The 17,367-nt window shown below is 56.0% G+C and overlaps 1 protein-coding gene and 1 pseudogene across 6 annotated transcripts in view; one reads left to right on the forward strand and one right to left on the reverse strand.

Annotated features, from left to right (window-relative positions):
* The window catches only part of PRKAG2 (protein kinase AMP-activated non-catalytic subunit gamma 2), a 300,068-nt gene that overhangs the window by 190,735 nt on the left and 91,966 nt on the right, over nt 1-17,367 (reverse strand). For 5 of the 6 annotated variants that reach the window (XM_088834770.1, XM_055421589.2, XM_055421590.2 and 2 more), the window contains exon 3: nt 13,529-13,808. In XM_088834770.1, the coding sequence (XP_088690896.1) occupies nt 13,529-13,808 (280 nt within the window). The remainder of the gene's footprint in view (nt 1-13,528; nt 13,809-17,367) is intronic. The other variant, XM_055421592.2, reaches the window with a different exon arrangement.
* On the forward strand, nt 4,523-9,776 carry LOC148778431 (taste receptor type 2 member 134-like; annotated as a pseudogene).

Consider the following 17,367-nt stretch of genomic DNA (forward strand, 5'->3'; position numbering starts at 1 on the left):
GCAGCAACAAAGACCCAGGAAGCCATAAATAAACAAATAAACCAAAAAGAAGTTCATCTGTATCCATTAAAAAACGATTAAAAAAAAAGAAACCACGTGGAAGGAATGGTTCAGAGAAAACCTAGTGAATTCCCAGAAGGCAGAACCCAGATCTAAGACGTCGCCCAAAGGCTGCCTGATAAGCTTACTAGCTTATTTAGTGGGTCAAGGGAGAGTTTTGGAGGAGAAAGGCTGGCGGGTGGGATGGGGAGGGCGCTGGCACGTATAATGAGGCTTTCTGCTAACCTGCACTTGGCCGCTTCTCTGGCTCAGTCGAGGTCACTTGGCAGAATTCATCCCTCACCACGTCTCGCCCCAAACCTCCCCGCCCCCACCTCCTCCCTATGTGTCCCGTTTCCCCTCTTAGCACGGGGCGGGGGGTGGGTGGTGGCGATGGTGGTGAGGGATTCAAGTCTGTCCAAGCACCAATCTGCCTCCATCCCCACCCAGCCTTGGGTCTGGAATATTCCAGTTTTGCCTTAATTGCCATCTGGACAGATGTCACCTCTGCCACCAAGGAGATGTGTGGCTTAGTTAGGGCGCTTTAATGACATCATAACCAAAACAAACACACAATGTAAAAGAGATTAAACTATCAGGACATCTATAATCTAAAATACCGAGCTCCATGACCCTGCCCCCTGGCGGCCTGCCATCCTGTGTCCACCATGGTCCCTAGACACCAAGGTGCCCTGGAAGCTATGACCTCTCCCCATGGAGGAAGAGGCGAGGGGAATCCGCCCAGGGACATCCCTCTCTGTGGGCGGGGAGGAGGCGCCTTTGCTTTGATCCCTTGCAGGGCTCCACTCACATCCCGTTGGTTCACCCTGAGGCCAGGGGCGTGGAAGCCAGCATGTCCTCACTGGATTATCAGATTGTCTACAACTGAAGCCTGGAGGCCTGTCTTACAGGCCTGGGTATCTCTGCTCCACCTAGAAGTGCGCCCAGGTCTCTCCTGTCAACAAGCCAGCCCTGAGCGCCCATCTGCTTCCGTCCCCCCGCCCGGGTCAGGATGGCCTCACTTGGTGCCACAGTAGGATCAGAGCCCGGGGTTCCCGGCAGTGTGACCTCAGAAGGGTTTCTTGCTGACATCACAGTCTCACACAAGGAAGGCGGTGGGCCTGACCATGTCCCCCCGCTACCAGGGCACAGATCCGGCTTCTCACCTCCTGCAGCCCCATCACCTCCACCTCCTGTGCCTCCAGCCCTGCAGCTGCAGACGGAAGACCTCCCATCTGCCCGGAACTGTCAGCCCCTGATGGAAACCCCAACGCGGCCTCAGCGAGGGGCCAGGAGGGGAGCCCCCGGGGGCTGTGGGTGAACACAGAGACCCTGCCCCAAGCTCGCCTTCAGGCCCGAACGCGGTGAAACGAGGCCAGTGTCTTCACCCTCAGCCCCCCGCACAGCTTCCTTCCCTTCCCCGCCACCCAAACTGCCCTCTCAGAAATCACCAAGGAGTCTGTGCTCAAGTCACCAGGAACTTGACAGCAGCAGCTGAGACAGCCTCACGTCTGGCCTCCTCTCCCCACCGGAGAAGGTGGGGGTCGTCTGAGCCCCACAGCCCCCGCCCTCACGGATGGTGGTCTTGTGATGCAAAGATCAGGGGCCAACCTTGGTTCATGGAGCTCAGCCTCCCATCTGCTAACCCTCAGCACTTGCCCAAGGCCGGTCCCTGCATTGGCTTCCTGTGGCTGCCTGCACCAGAGCGCCCCAAACCGGGTCATCAGAAGAGGGTTCCCTCACAGTCCGGAGGCCAGAAGACAGAAATTGAGGTGTCCTCAGGGCCCTGCCCCGTCCTTCCTCTTCCGGCTTCTGTGGCTGCTGGCAGCCTCGGCTTGGAGACACACCACTCCAGTCTCCATCTCTGTCGCCACACAGCATCCTCCCCATGTGCCTCTGACTTCCCATTGTCTTCCCAACTCTAGTACGACTCTACCTCAGCTAAGTACACCTGCACTGACTTGGTTCCAGGTAAGTGACTTGATTCAAGGTGAGTGACTTGATTCCCAGGTGAGATCACAATCAGAGATCCTGGGGGTTAGGACTTCCATGTATCTTTGTTGAGAGGACACAGTTAAACCCACAGCAGTTACTAGAAGGGTTAAATAAAACTCTGTGTCTTTATAATCGTCTAACAGTGTCTGAAATCAGTTTTTTAAAACATTGGAGTTTAGCCGCTTCACAGTGTTGCGTTAATCTCTGCTGTGACACAGCAGAGAGAATCAGCCACACACATACATCTGCACACGCGTCTACACGTACGCGCATCTCTGCTCTGCGCCGCAGCGGAACACTGAGTACAGCTGCCCGTGTTACGCAGTGGCTTCTCATCCGCCGGCTTTGTACGCATGGTAGCACGCATGTGTCAGTCCCAATCTCCCAGTTCATCTCCCCTCCTCCCCGCCCCCACCGCCCCATGGTATCCATATGTTTGTTCTCGACGCCTGTGTCTCTATTTCTGCTTTGCAAATAGGCTCGTTTGTACAGTTTTTCTAGATTCTGTGTGTATGCGTGAACACTGGATCTTTGTTTTTCTTTCTGACTTACGTCTCTCTGTGTGACGGTCTCTAGGTTGAAACTGGTTATCTTGCCCAGTTCCCCATCTAAGCCCTGACCTGATAACTTGCCTTGAATTCCTACATGACTTCTGACCCGCTAACCTCATGCTGACCACGACCTTGAGGGTCACGACCAGGTGCCTTCCTAACATCGGAGGACGGGTCTTGCCATAATGGTTCTGAGTGTCTTGTTGGGTGCAGAGCCTACAGGGTGTCCATGCGTCTTCAGGAACTGTGCCCAGTGGCAAGCTGAGAGTCAGCTTCATCTCCTTCTGTGATGCCACGTGAGTCGCAGCACGATGGAAATCCAAGCGGAGCACCCAGCCTGCACCAACATCCGGAAGAACTGAGATGCCGACGTTGCCTCTCACACGAGCTCGGCGGAGGGTGGGAAGGCGGCTGGTGGCAGCCAAAGGCTAGGGTTTCCCAGCAACTCTCTTGCAAACAACTACACACGCCACAATCCACCTCCTTCTTCTCGGGGCGGGAGGGGGCTGGCAGGACGGCTCTTTTAAAAGCAGACCTCCTAGAGGAAGTGGTGGTGGGTGGGATGCAGGGGGAGGGTGGTGTGGACATGAGAACTGAGGCCCACTTTCCAGGAAACCGCCTCCTCCTCCCATTGTCGGCAATTTTCACCCTTCGGGGGGTTTGCCCTGGGTTCCCTTCCAAGCTGGGTCCCTGCCAGGTGTCTGAGGGCAGTGTTGGAGTGGCCGCAGCCCACGTGCTTGCCAGCACCCATATGCAGCATCCCGGGATGAGGAACAAGCTGCCTCTGCTGGACACAGACCAGGACTCCTAGCCGAAACATCCACTGGGGCAAGAAAGGGCCCAGAGTTCCCCTAAGGACCTCAGGCTGACAGAGAGCCAGCGGACTGGGTTTGAACAGCCCGTGTTCGGTGGGTGGTGCCCTGGCAGTCAGGGGGGCAGGGAGTGGGACTGGGGGGAGCAGGCCAGTTAGATGGACAAGCTCCTGCCCCGGGTGGTAAACAGCCAGGGCCAGAGACCTCCTGCCCCTCCTGGGATGTCTGACCCACTCTTCAGCAAGACGTTACCCCAAAAGCTAACCTGCAGGATAAGCAGCCTCTGGCGCTCAGGCCAAGACCCTCTTCTGAGCCCAGGGGCCCGGCGCTGGGCCTTGTTTTGAACACCAACAGGTCAGACGGCCTTGGAGGGGAAGGGACAGACCCGTGTGGGCAGCAATGCCTCAATGTGTTTAGCAGGTCTGGGGCCAACCCTACAGAACTGCCTGCCATGGGGAGGGCGTCCTGCAGTCCTCCTGGGCCCAACTCTGCTCACCGGACATGACAGGAGGGAAAAAAAGGAACCAGGACCCAAGTTGAAGAAATATTCTCTATTAATGTCCATCACTTCGCCAACAAAGATCCATATAGTCACAGCTATGGTTTTTCCCGTCGTCAGGTATGGATGCGAGTGTTGGACCATACAGAAGGCTGAGCACCAAGGAACTGACGCTTTCAACATGTTGGAGAAGACTCTTGAGAGTCCCTTGGAGTGCAAGGAGATCAAACCAATCAATTCGAAAGGAAATTAACCCTGATTACTCACTGGAAAGCCTGAAGCTGAAGCTCCAATGCTTTGGCCACCTGATGCAAAGAGCGGACTCACTGGAAGAGAGCCTGATGCTGGGAAAACTGAGGGCAGGAGGAGAAGGGACGACAGAGGATGAGACGGTTGGACGGCATCACCGACTCGGTGGACGTGAGTTGGAACAAACTCCAGGAGATGGTGAAGGACAGCGAAGCCTGGCGTGCTGCCGTCCACGGGGTCGCAAAGAGTCGGACACGACTGAGCGACTGAACACCAACAACCCAGTGTCTTACCCTCCACCCTTCACTAGGAGTCAAGGCAGGAAAGCCATTAACTGTCCGGACCTCCCATGTGGATGGTGAAGTCATTTTAAAAGGATGACGCTGAGCACCCAGGGTGGAGACGGAATGAGCAGCTGCTGCAGCCAAAGTCGTGAGCGGAGCCGAGGGTGGAGCCCCGGCCTCACGCCCGGCGGTGAGCCTGTGTCCCGTCCCCACCCAACGCCACGCGCGTGGGTTTCTGCCGGTGCAGCTTCATCTCAACTTCTGACCCCAAACATTACCAGCCCAAAGAGAGCTCTTTACAAAAAGGAAATCCATCTTCCACAGGCAAAGACAGCCCATCACCAAGAATATTAAAAAACGAACGTGGCTCTGAAGGCCATTCTCAGAGAAGACTTTCAGAAGTGGGAGGGATTACTGTTTCTCGCCGTGAAAGGAAGCGTAGATAGTCCAGACTTTGCACACTGACCAGTTCCCCGCCTCCCCATCTTGCTGGCACCCGAGGGCCCCAGGGTGGGGGTCAGGCCTGGTCCTCCCTCGCATCAGCCACCCCAAGCCCACCACCACTGCACACACGGCTGCCTCCCTGCCTGGTCACCCTCCCTGGTGAACTTTTAAGAAAAAAGTTAGGAAAGAAATGGGTTTCCCTGGTGGCTCAGATGGTAAAGAATCTGTCTGCAATCCAGGACACCTGGGTTCGATCCCTGGGTCTGGAAGATCCCCTGGAGAAGGGAAATGGCAACCCACTACAGTCTTCTTGCTTGGAGAATTCCATGGACAGAGGAGCCTGCTGGGCTACAGTCCATGGTGTCGCAAAGTGTCAGACACAACTGAGTGACTAATACTAGGAAAGAAATAGCGTGGTGAGAAATAAAGGGCAACGCAGGGGCATTTTCAATCAGCCCACAGCCTCTCTTCTGCCACACTTCCCTACAGCCGGCTCTGATGAAGAGCAGGTAAATACAGGTTATGCAAACAGACACGGGGTGTCATTGAGCTGGGAGGGATTTGTATGCTCAGGGAAATCACAGAGGTCCCCTTCTCAGCTCCTGGAGGACCGGTGGGGGTGGGGGACGTTTGCTGCATGTCTGCCTGAATCCCAGGGGAGTGCTTCTGGGTCTGTAGTCTCAGTAGCATGGCCTGACCAGGGAGGCTGTGTCTCCCCGTGGGTGAGTGCCAGCGCCTGGAGAAGACGCTGCCCTCCCCCGTGCCCATCTTCAAGCTCAGCTTTGTCCTGGAGCCGCTGGCTGCGCTGCAGGATGGCTTCATAGTTACGGGGCTGAGCCAGGAATGTGTGCGATGCCGGGCGCTGCCCGCAGGCGACATGATCATGGCCTGCCTGGCCGCCTCCCGGCTCTTTCTGCAGGGGATTCAGTTCAGTTCAGTCACTCAGTCGTGTCTGACTCTCTGCGATGCCAAGGACTGCAGCACACCAGGCCTCCCTGTCCATCACCAACTTCCAGAGTTTACTCAAACTCACATCCATTGAGTCGGTGATGCCATCCAGCCACCTCATCCTCTGTTGCCCCTTCTCCTCCTGCCTTCAATCTTTCCCAGCATCAGGGTCTTTTCCACAGGGTGGCCCTCCATAACAACCTCTCAAACTCCTTTGGTGTTAGTTTCAAAAGTTCTTTCAAAATCTCCTGGGGCTTCATCAACAGCCTTACCTCCGCGCTGACCACCTGTCTTTCGGCCAAGATCGCCTCCTTCTCATACCCTGTCTTCCTCTGGCTGAAACAGAGGGTTTCCAGGTCGGTGCCCCGGTTTCTGCTGGGCGCCCCGATCCTGTCTGGTTCGTCGGTCATCTTATCCGCTGAGGCATCCAGTCCTTAGGCAGATGGTTGCCACCCAGGGCTCCCGTGGGAACCACACCGAGGCTGACAGGCGACGGACCATCTCTCTGCACTTCGTTCTGCCCCACGTGGTTCTCCCGTGGTTGTTTCCGCTCCGCCTGCTCCTGGCGTCCACCCTCTCGCTCCTGTTCTCGCTGCGTGACCCCAGCTCCGGGGCTCACACCGTGGCCCTGCAGCCGCTCGCCTTCTTCCTCATCATCTTCTACACGCCGGGCTTCCTGTCGCTGGCCGTGGCCGTTACGCACGTCGCCAGGCTCCAGGAAGTGCTGACCTATGCGTGCATCTGTCTACACTCCGGCTTCTCGGCGCGAGGCAGCCCCAAGCTGAGAGAGGCCCTGAAGAGGAGGCTCTGGGGAGCCCTGGACAAGGAGCCGCTGGTCTTGCATTGTCGGTACCGACAACTGCCATCACCGAACAAGCCCTGAGTGGCAAGAACGCACGCGGTTTGGGTTCTGTCTTTCACGCTCTCATTTCCTTCTCTCTTCCCCACCCCTTCTACACCCCATTAATTATTTTTCTTTTGTTAAGTCTTCATTGAATTTGTTACAGTACTGCTCCTGTGTAATGCTTTTGGCCATGAGGAACACGGGATCTTAGCTCTCGGAGCAGGGACCGAACCCACACGCCCTGCATTGGAAGGCAGAGTCTTAACCATTGGACTGCCAGGGATTCCCACCATTAGTTCTTCTTCCATCCCTCTCGGTTCCTACCTTCCCTTCCACTGCTCCGAGTCCCTCGTCTGGGTCCCAGGCCACCTTGGACTGGAACGGTGGCCTCGTTTCCTTACAAGCCCCTCTCACTCTGCACAAATGGTCCTAATAATATTCTCCAAGCATCAGTTTGGTCCGTACTCCCTTTATGGAGGCCTGTAAGGGTTGTTAGCTGTCCTGTGGTCAACCTAAAGTTATTATTATTATTTTTTAATGGTGACATGTTGTTGCTGTTTAGTTGCGAAGTTGTGTTGACTCTTTGCAACCCATGAACTGCAGTACACCAGGCTTCCCTGGCCTTCGCTATCTCCTGGAGTTTGCTCAGAGTGATGTCCATTTGGTTAGTGATGCTATCTAACCGTCTCTTCCTCTGCTGCCCGCTTCTCCTTTGGCCTTCGGTCTTTCCCAGCGTAGCTGTCCCATGTCACCCCATGCGGGTCACCTGTCCTTCTCACCTCTGCTCTGCTCTCAGCTCAGCGCCTCTACTGCAGCCCAGGAAAGTTGCTTTCTGTCTCCTCCCCGCAGCCTGTGGTCTTCTGGCCTGCCTGGAACTTCCTCCTGTCCTTTCTCTGCCGTTCCCTTTTTTCGTGCCCTGTTTATGACCAATTCCACCCCGGGAGCCCTGTCAGCTGGTCCCGTGGGAGCCTGAGGGCGTAGACGCGTTCTGTGCCACTGCATGTCCTGTCCTGGATTCTGTGTGTTTGCCGTGTGCTGAACTAGGAGGAACTGTCTGATGTGGAAATGCTGTTAGGTTTTGTCTAACAGAAGATAGAGAAAGTAAACCGAGGAAATTCACTACAGTGCCCAATCTAGAGAATCTTGCTTTTCCTGTCTGCACATCCAGGAAGTGAACCCTGAATGTGGACACCTGGGACACCGAAGTCTCCAATTAAACTTTTGGTGTGTGTTTTATGAGGCACCTAATGTATCAGTGAAGTATCATATTAACAAGCAAATAAGTAAAATGAACAAATATGCACCTGTCGGAGCAAACCCCAGCGCCCACGCACGATGCACTGAGAACAAGCACAGCAGACAGGGTAATTACTCTCAGCGATCAGGGGGCGGACCTGTGCAGCATGAGATTCGGTCCTTCTTGAGGCCCTGCCTTGCTGACCGTGCCAGACTGCTTTTCTTTTTTTAAAGGCTCTCATCTCGTTATTTGCAGTTCGCGAACAGATGGACACGCATTTCCCTTTCCTCACCTTCAAAACCAAGGCCACCCTCAGCCAAGTTGTAAGAAATCTTTGTTTTCCTTTTGGAGATAAGTTTCGCTATTTTCTGGAAGCTTCTACTGCCTCATGGCCATGTAAGACTTTTTGGGAACTAGACAAGATGTGAGGCTTCCCTGGTGGCTCAGCTGGTAAAGAATCTGCCTGCAATGCAGGAGACCTGGGTTTGATCCCTGGGTTGGGAAGATCCCCTGGAGGAGGGAAAGGCTACCCACTCCAGTACTCTGGCCTGGAGAATTCCATGGACTGTATAGCCCATGGGGTCACAAAGAGTCAGACACGACTGAGTGACTTTCACTTGAAGAAGAGACGTAAATGTGTTCTACCCTGTGGAGCACGTGGTTCAGAGACAACAGTGAGTCTGCTGTTACAAGTGCAAATAGCCACGGTTGGGGGGGAACAAGGGCGTGCCTGTATCTCAGCGATTAATGTACAAAAATGAAGGAAGGTTCCAGGCTGGATTTTGTCCCGGGATGTCATCTGTTATTAGAGGAAGAGGCCGAAAGTGGGTCATTGCTTTGCTCGGGGTGGCTGACCCTGATCCTTCAAGGGAATTAGGCTTGCTGCTAGTTAACCGTGGGGCTGGGGTGAGCATGATGAAAACCCCAGAGTCCCCAGGACGAGTTTTGGATCAACACGCCACTGGGCCAGGAGCCCAGGGGAAGGCTACAGCCATGGCATTCAAGAAGCCCCTCCAAGGGGTAGGGTCCTTGCAGAGCAAAGGGCTGGCTCTCCTGCCAGGGACAGGTCCTCGCTGGTCCCGACAGCAGATGGAGCACTTGGAAATGTAGCCTCTGTCTGCACTTCCTCTCTCTCCTTATAAAAATGTGTTTTATTTACTTGTGTGACTGCACTGGGCCTTAGTTGCTGCACGTGGGATCTAGCTCCCCGCCCTGGGGATCGAAGCCGGGCCCTGCATGGAGCCCCCAGAGTACCAGCCCCTGGACCCCCAGAGATGCCCCTGTCGTCCTCTCTCATTCTTAATGCGTCTGAATCCTTTTCCTTTCTTTCCCTTTGAAAATGGCTCTGCAGGATTTCTCTCCTCCCCCCTTTTCCGAATAACAGACCATGCTTGAGGGTCCCCTGGGGCATCCGCTGCGCCTTTAGCTCCTGTGTCATCACAAGGGCTTTTAGGTTTGGTCAACCGACGATAGAGAAACAGAACACAGGAAACCTGCTGCGGTTCTTAAAGTGGAGAATCTCGACTTTCCCCCGAAGTCACAGGACGTGAGGACAGGGTGCGGACAGCACTGGAGGAGAAACGGGCGTCTCATCACGGGAGGCGAAGGGCTTGGCCCGTCGCACCCACATCCTTGGCAGTGGCACTCAGACACGATCGGGGAAGCAGGGCAACGCTGACTGCCGGGTGTGGGGTGACTGGGCCGAGCTCAGTGAGGGCACCTTCGTGGACGTGGGGGGCTGCGTGTGCACACAGGCCGGGCAGTGGCGCAGAGAGTGGTATGGGTGCGTCCTGGCTGCCAACCGGGCCTCTCCTCCTGGAACGTTCCGCCCACCTCCGGGGCGGGCTCCTGGTCACTCTGCTTTAGCTGCTTGACCCTGCCTCCCAGCTCCCCCCTCACAGGACCCCACTGGTTCAGAGACCTCACCTGGGCTGGTCCGATATCCTAGGATGAGGCGTTTGGAGTGGTCGGTGGAGAGACGCAAAGACTAGGCATTCTCTGCATCTCCGTGAATTCTGGCCGCCGAGCCTGCCAGAGCCAGCCTGGTTCCTGCCCTTCCTGAGTCGTGAGCGTTCAGCTGCTCTTTGAATTCTGTAAATACACCCAACTCCTTCCATTTGGAGAAGGAAATGGCAACCCACTCCAGTATTCTTGCCTGGAGAATCCCATGGACGGAGGAGCCTGGTGGGCTACAGTCCACGGGGTAGCAAAGAGTCGGACAATACTGAGCAACTTCACTTTCACTTCCTTCCATTAAACTGTCTTCCTTATTTTTATTTTTAAAAAAAGTGAGTTGTGGGGCGGGAAGTAAAAGTATCGGGGGTCAAAAATGGATTCAGAAACCAGGCGAGAAATGCTTCTCTTAACACCCTGGGTACAGAGTTGGTTCCAAGATTCCCAGCAGACAGTGCAGACGGGAAATGGGGTCGTTACACCATCACGGTCTATGACACATGAAAGCCATCCGGCTGCTCAGAAGTACAGCTATTCTTGGTACCGAGACGGGCAATTTCTCCCAGGGGCCTCGTGTGACAAAGCATCCCCACGACATCTTTCCAAATCTTTTCACAGCGCGTTCCATGGGCTGCCACTTACAAGACCCTTCACGCAGGCCGAGGGCGTTACTCTCAAGCTCAGCATTACAAAATCAGTTCCGGGGCAGTGGGAGTGATGTACAGTCCAGGCACCTTGATGTGGGTGTAGATTCAAGCAGGAGGAAGAGTAGACAGATTGTATGCCCTCCACACAAGCCTCACACCAAGTGCGATGGGAAAGCTGGGGGACCAGGGCCCGAGGGGAGGGCCCTGTGAAGCAGGGCACGCACTGCCTGCATACGGACCAGGACCTTCACGCTCCATCAGCAGGCTGGGCAGGGCTGGTTTCAGATGGGGAAGGTCAAGGACATGGGCTCTGTGCTTCAAGGGCAACAGCATGGGCTACTGTCCCTGGTCCGAACACCCGCCCCACCCAGACAGCTTCTCTAAGGAAGCTGAGCCCCAACCCGACCTAATCAACGAGCGTCTTTTTACCAGCAGCCTCAGCCACTCTTGGATTCGATCCCCGGGTTGGGAAGATACCCTGGAGAAGGAAATGGCAACCCACTCCAGTATTCTTGCTGGGAGAATCCCATGGACAGAGGAGCCTGGCGGGCTACAGTCTATGGGGTTGCAAAGAATCGGACACAACTGAAGCAACTTAGCACCCAGGCATGCACATTTTCTAGCTAAGCACACTGAATGGTCTTTAAAGTCACTGACCAGAAATGGGCAGCACGGACTCCTGGCGCCCCAGGAGCTGAAGGTCGGCATGCGTCCAGGAGTCCTATCCCACTTGCAGGCTCCCCCAGACCTCCCAGACTCGGCATCTTGGCTGCTCCCTTCTGCCTTCAGAAGTGACCCTGGTCTTACCAGGATGAGCATCCTGTGCCCGCAAGTCAGTCCTCCACTCCCCAGCCAGTGATGTAAACTGCAGGTCTGGCTTTTCTGATGTCACCCGTGTTCTGGGTGGGATGGTTGTGTGTGCCGTGCTTAGTCGCTCAGTCGTGTCTGACCCTTTGTGACCCCGTGGACTGTAGCCCGCCAGGCTCCTCTGTCCTTGGGATTCTCCAGGCAAGAATACTGGAGTGGGTTGGCATGCCCTCCTCCGGGGGACCTTCCCAACCCAGGAACTGAACCCACGTCTCCCGCATCACAGGCAGATTCCCTACTGTCTGAGCCGCCAGGTGTCCCCCCACCCCCAAATTCATGTTTTTTCCAGGAACCTCAAAAAGGGAACTGAAGTGGAAACAAGGTCACAGCAGATGTCAGGGATTCGGGGGAGGTCGTCCTGGGGTCGGGTGGCCCTTCACACAAAGCAACTGTGGTCCTCAGAAGACGAGAAGCGGCCCGTGGACATGGACGGACACACAGACACACAGGCGGGAGCGGGCCACGTGCCCATGGCGATGGTGGCAGACGCCGAGTGTTGCCTCGGCGGGCTAAGGAAAACCAAGGGCTGCCAGCAACACCAGGAGTGGAGAGAAAGGCCTGCAGCAGCCTCTTCCCCAGCCCCTTCAGAGGGACCACAGCCCTGCTGAGACCTTGGTTCCAGTATTCGGCCTCTGGAGCCATGAGAGAATAAATTCCTGTTGTTTAAGCCACCTGGTTTGGGCTACTGCGTCAAGACTGCCCCCACGAAATTAACACAACCTCGTTCTGTTGTAACCAACCCAGGCCCGACGCAAGAAACAGGACACCTGGTGAAGGTTGGGTCTGACCGCCCTCCTCTGAGAGGTGGCGCGTGATGGAGTAGTTGAGGGTTTCAGGATCCCTGTTGAGGAAACTGGGGATGTCCTCTGGGGCGCTGGGACATCAGGGCTAGGACACACTTGCCTCTCTGGCTTCACATGTAAGTTCCCCACCGCACGTGGCCCACATCGTCTGCGTGAGGACCATCGTGTCACAGGACATCTGTACACTTACACGTGAGCTCAGTCGTCACGGGGATGACTTGAGGGGCGCTAGGAGCAACACCCCAAACCACCAAAAGAAGAGTCCCCCACCCTTCCTCGTAAGTCACAGAGCCTGAAAACTGCATTGGTGCTGGCCTTGCGGATGGAGTACAGCTCCGATCTACAGGTCCTCTTGCAAAAACAACCAGAGATAGAGGAGGACCACTCCAGACCTGACGCCCAAGGGCACGCATGTTTCCCAAATCACCGTCTTCCCGAACAAGAATTTCCTCTGTCATCAGAGAGAGTCATAACGAGTAGGGGGATGCACTGAGAAACAGAAGAGGCAAAAATAAACCATCTGCTTTATGGTTTGGGGCTTCCCTGGTGGCTCTGTGGTAAAGAATCCGCCTGCCAATGTAGGAGACCCGGGTTCCATCCCTGGGTTGGGAAGACCCCCTGGAGAAGGAATGGCAACCCACTCCAATATTCTTGCCTGGAAAATTTCACAGACAGAGAAGCCTGGCGGACTACAGTCCATGGGGTCACAAAAAGTCTGATGCGACTTGGCAACTAAACAATAACAACAACTTTATGGTTTGCCATAATATTTCCAGTTACGATCAATGGTGCTCAGTGGAGAATAGTTTATCCTGAGATCACAAATTCTCATGAGCCTAAAGAACTCTCTCTTAAACACACGTTTCCTGCCCCTGTTTCTCTTAGCAGATAAACCCCAGCTACCCAGGGCCCAAAACAAAGTCAGGATGTGCCAGAAACAAGTAACCTCCAATCCCTCAAATGTGGTCCCAAATTTGAGTCCCAAAGACTCAAATCCCTCTGGCTTTTGGTCCACCCTGGGGCAGACCACAGCAAGGTATGGGCCCAATCTTGGCTTCACACCACTCCTGACTTCCAGCGTTCCACGTGGCTGTCCTTACAGCCCTACCAGATGGCGATGTTTGCATTAACCCCCGCAAACCATGCCCGACGGGTGGGGGTCAGCGCAGGAAGAAAGGGACCCCGGTGGAAACCCATTGTTCAGAGCTCAATCTGTTCTTGGGAGACGGACCCAGATGCACGCACTCAGCACCATCACTACAGCCACAGGCCAGCGGTGGCGTCCCCGCGGCCTGGCTGAGAGCGGCTCCCCCCACAGCCCTGCACCCACCTGGAACAAAAGCATCAATGCCTTACTTTTTCTGGAGCGAGAGAAGAAGCGGATGCCCCCCGGTGAGGTGGACGGGTTGGAGCTGGGGGAGGAGTCTTTGGACGAGGAGCGGAAGATCCCACTGAAGCTCATGCGGCGTGGGGAGCGCGGCGGGGACTCCTGGTAGGAGAACGGGAACACGGTTTTGGGGGAGCCGGGGCTGGTCTTGGGGCGCACAGGGGCAGACACGGGGCTGGAAGGCCGGGGCTGGGGGCCTCTGGTAAAGAAGCCTTTGGAGGGGCTGCCCGAGCCGAAGGGGCTGTCCACCTGCAGATAGACAGACAGACAGATAGGTGAGGTCCCTAGGAGCCCAGACGGCAGCCTGTGCTGACCTGCCCCCCCCCCCTGCTGTCCCCTGCCACCCAGCTGGGGGGTCCATGGCACCCAGACTGAGAAACAGCTCCACCAGGCTCCTGCACAGATAAGGGGCGGCCTTGGGGGGGTGCAGGACAGGACACAGGACAACACGTCCACAGGCTGGGCCGCACCACCCCGGCCCCCCCCAACTCCAGCTCTCTGCAAGGGGGCTTCCGGGAGACGGGGAGGACAGCCGAGGCAACTGCAAAGCCTTGAAACACAGCCTCTTCCCTCTGTCCTATCTGCAGCCCCGTCCCCTGGCCTTCACTTCTCAAGAACATGCATCTGTTCTTGAGGTCTGACCACCCTGCAATAATGTTCTCCGGGCCCTCCTCAAAGGAGGGAGCACAGACCCCCATGACCTGAGAGTCAGGGGGCCCAGGGCTCCGTCCCAGGGTCCTGGTGTGGGAAGGGATGAAAGTTTCATCTCCAAGCAGTGTCCACGTTGGAATGACCGCAGAGGTTAGGGAAAAAAGTTAATGAGACTGAGGCTCACTTGGGCCATGACTTGAAATTGCACCAGTTATGGTTTGAAAAAATGCTAGACTCCGTCTTCAAGTCAATGTACACGCAACTCATAGACTAGAGGGATTTCTAACATGCCCTGCTGGTGGGTTTAGGAACCGGTATTCGCATCTGAATGGCTTCCCTCGTAGCTCAGCTGGTAAAGAATCCGCCTGCAATGCAGGAGACCCTGGTTTGATTCCTGGGTCTGGAAGATCCGCTGGACAAGGGATAAGCTACCCACTCCAGTATTCTTGGGCTTCCCTTGTGGATCAGATGGTAAAGAACCCGCCTGCAATGCAGGAGACCCCAGTTCGATTCCTGGGTTGGGAAGATCCCCTGGAGAAGGGAAAGGCTACCCACTCCAGTATTCTGGCCTGGAGAATTCCATGGACTGGATAGTCTATGGGGTTGCAAAGAGTCGGACACAACTGAGCGACTTCACCTCACTGCATTCGCATCTGAGTGCCTGGGCCTGACCTGCTCACCCCGTGCTGGACCACTGGGGGCGTTACTGAGACTCGCTAAGCCTGGGTGTCCTCCTGGGTGGAATGAGGGGCCCGCCCTGCCCCTTAGGGCTGTCTGAAGGGGCACTGGCCAGACCTGACCCACAGGAATCACCTTTACACATGACCAGCTGCCGTCCCCTAGGTAAGCCTGTAACACAGGAGCCAGAGGGCCTTGGGCCACCCCGCTCTGCAGCAGGAAAGGAAAACTGGGTGCTGGGGCAAGGACGAAGCCTGGTGGGAGTCGGCCAGCAGGCTGAGACCCCAGGCTCCGCAGGTGACCCCAGGTGAGCTGAGAAGGGAGGTGAGAGGGTGCCTCTGTCTCTGTCCACCTGGGGTGCCTGTCCAGGCCCAGGACCCTGAGAATGCTTCCACCACTAGAGGGCGCCATGAGCTGGGCTTGATGTTTAGTCGCTCAGTTGCGTTTGCTTCTCTGTGACTCCATGGACTGCAGCACACCAGGCCTCCCTGTCCATCACCAACTCCCGGAGCTTGCTCAAGCTCATGTCCATTGAGTGCGTGATGCCATCCAACCATCTCATCCTCTGTCGTCCCCTTCTTCTCCTGCCTTCAATCCCAGCATCAGGGTCTTTTCCAATGAGTTGGCTCATCCCATCAGGTGGCCAGAGTACTGGAGCTTCAGCTAGGCTTATGGTCCCTTAAAGGAAGGGATGTCCTTGTGGAGACTCTCAACCACACTCCCCCTTCTTCCTGAGACCCTCTGCCCTGCGATAAAGGACTGGTGTGGCCATGGAGGGCAGTGCAGAATCCTCACGACCAGTGGGCTTCGGAGGCAGAGGCCGAGCTTCACCATAACCATGGAACTCAAGCTCTGCTTGTTACGGAGAAGTTCAAGGTTTTCTTTTTCTAACCATTTGACACAGGAAGCACAAATGTCTCTAGAGTGTTGGATTCAGCCACTACCCACCGACCTATGGGTTCAGGCATTCCGAAGTTCTTCTGAATCCCATGGATAATTCACATGGAGCAGCTTTCTGAGCGGTGGGCAGCATGTGTCTGTGGACACGGGGTGGGGGCAGTCACAACCGCGGGCCCAGGGATGGAGGGTGACCCCACAGCAGGATGGTACGAGCAAGGATTCTGGATACAGACACAGGAGCTGAACACTGGCTCGGTTTCCAGCAGTGACCAACGACCTAGTGTCAGCATCCCCGTGTGTCCACTGGGGACAGCAGGCCGGCCTGAAGGGCCAGGGGAAGCACCCGCCTCAGGTCCTGGCCCACAGTACGTGCCTTGGACTGTTCACTCAGCTCTCACTGTCATGAATGTGGCCCAAACAGGTCCTCGGTTAGGTGTGGAGAATCAGGGAGGCAGGGCTGCTTTAGGGAGAGGCTCCATGTGGGGTGGGGCTTCCCTGATAGCTCAGCTAGTAAAGAATCTGCCTGTAATGTAGAGGGCTTGGGTTCGATTCCTGGGTCGGGAAGATCCCCTTGAGAAGGGATAGGCTACCCACTCCAGTATTCTTGGGCTTCCCCGGTGGATCAGCTGGTAAAGAATCCGCCTGCAAAGCGGGAGACCTGGGTTTGATTCCTGGGTTGGGAAGATCCCCTGGAGCAGGGAATGGCTACCCACTCCAGGACTGTGGCCTAGAGAATCCCATGGACCGTACAGTCCACGGGGTCCAAAGAGTCAGACACAACTAAGTGACTCACTCAGTCACTTCATGTAGGGTGTGAGAACTTAAGCCTCCTTAGAGGGGCAATCATGGAGGCTCTGCAGCACAGGGCTGGCACAGTCATTTAGGGCCGACATGTTGGATGCCGGTCACCATCACCCCCCAGGTATCCCTGAACCCAGAGCACCAACTGGAGACACAGTGAAGGCCACAAAGCTGGTCAGTGGTAGGTGGGACATCAGGCCCACGGCCTCGACCCTTGCACCACATACCTCCCGGGAGCAGCCTGGCAATGTGAAACAGAGGAGGAGTCAAGGTCAAGTGTGAGGACAGAGGCAGGTAGTCACGTTAACCCCGTGGATGTCCCCCCAACGCTGCACAGTGAGCTCGGCCTGGGGAGGAGGAACGGCTGAGCAAGGCTGACGTCCGTTCCATGCAGAGAACAAGATGGAAGGTTAGGGTCCCTGTGAGGCCATGGAGAACAGCAGGGAAGACTAGGCTGGTCTGAGAGTGAGCCAGAGGGGGAGGAGTCTGCAAAAGGGGACCCTGTGGGTCACGGGCCCCGAACCAGAGGAGGCGCCGAGAGCTGACGGGCTGTGGACAGGCCGAGGGGCAGAGATGCCCCACGGCCAGAGAAAGAGAAGGAGGAGCTGGGAGGACAGACAAAAAGCCCCTCACTCGGGCCACCATGGACAGCTCACAGGGGAAAGCTGAACCAACTGCCGCCATATGGTCAGCCTCACAGGGCCCGGGGTGCCGACTTGAACCCTATCTGAAGGGCAAGCGGTGCCCCAGGATTCTCCAGACTGGGATTCCATCCTAT

This window comes from Moschus berezovskii, chromosome 3 (genome assembly GCF_049115385.1).
Source record: "Moschus berezovskii isolate FMDL1 chromosome 3, NW_MosBer_1.0, whole genome shotgun sequence".
NCBI lineage: Eukaryota > Metazoa > Chordata > Mammalia > Artiodactyla > Moschidae > Moschus > Moschus berezovskii.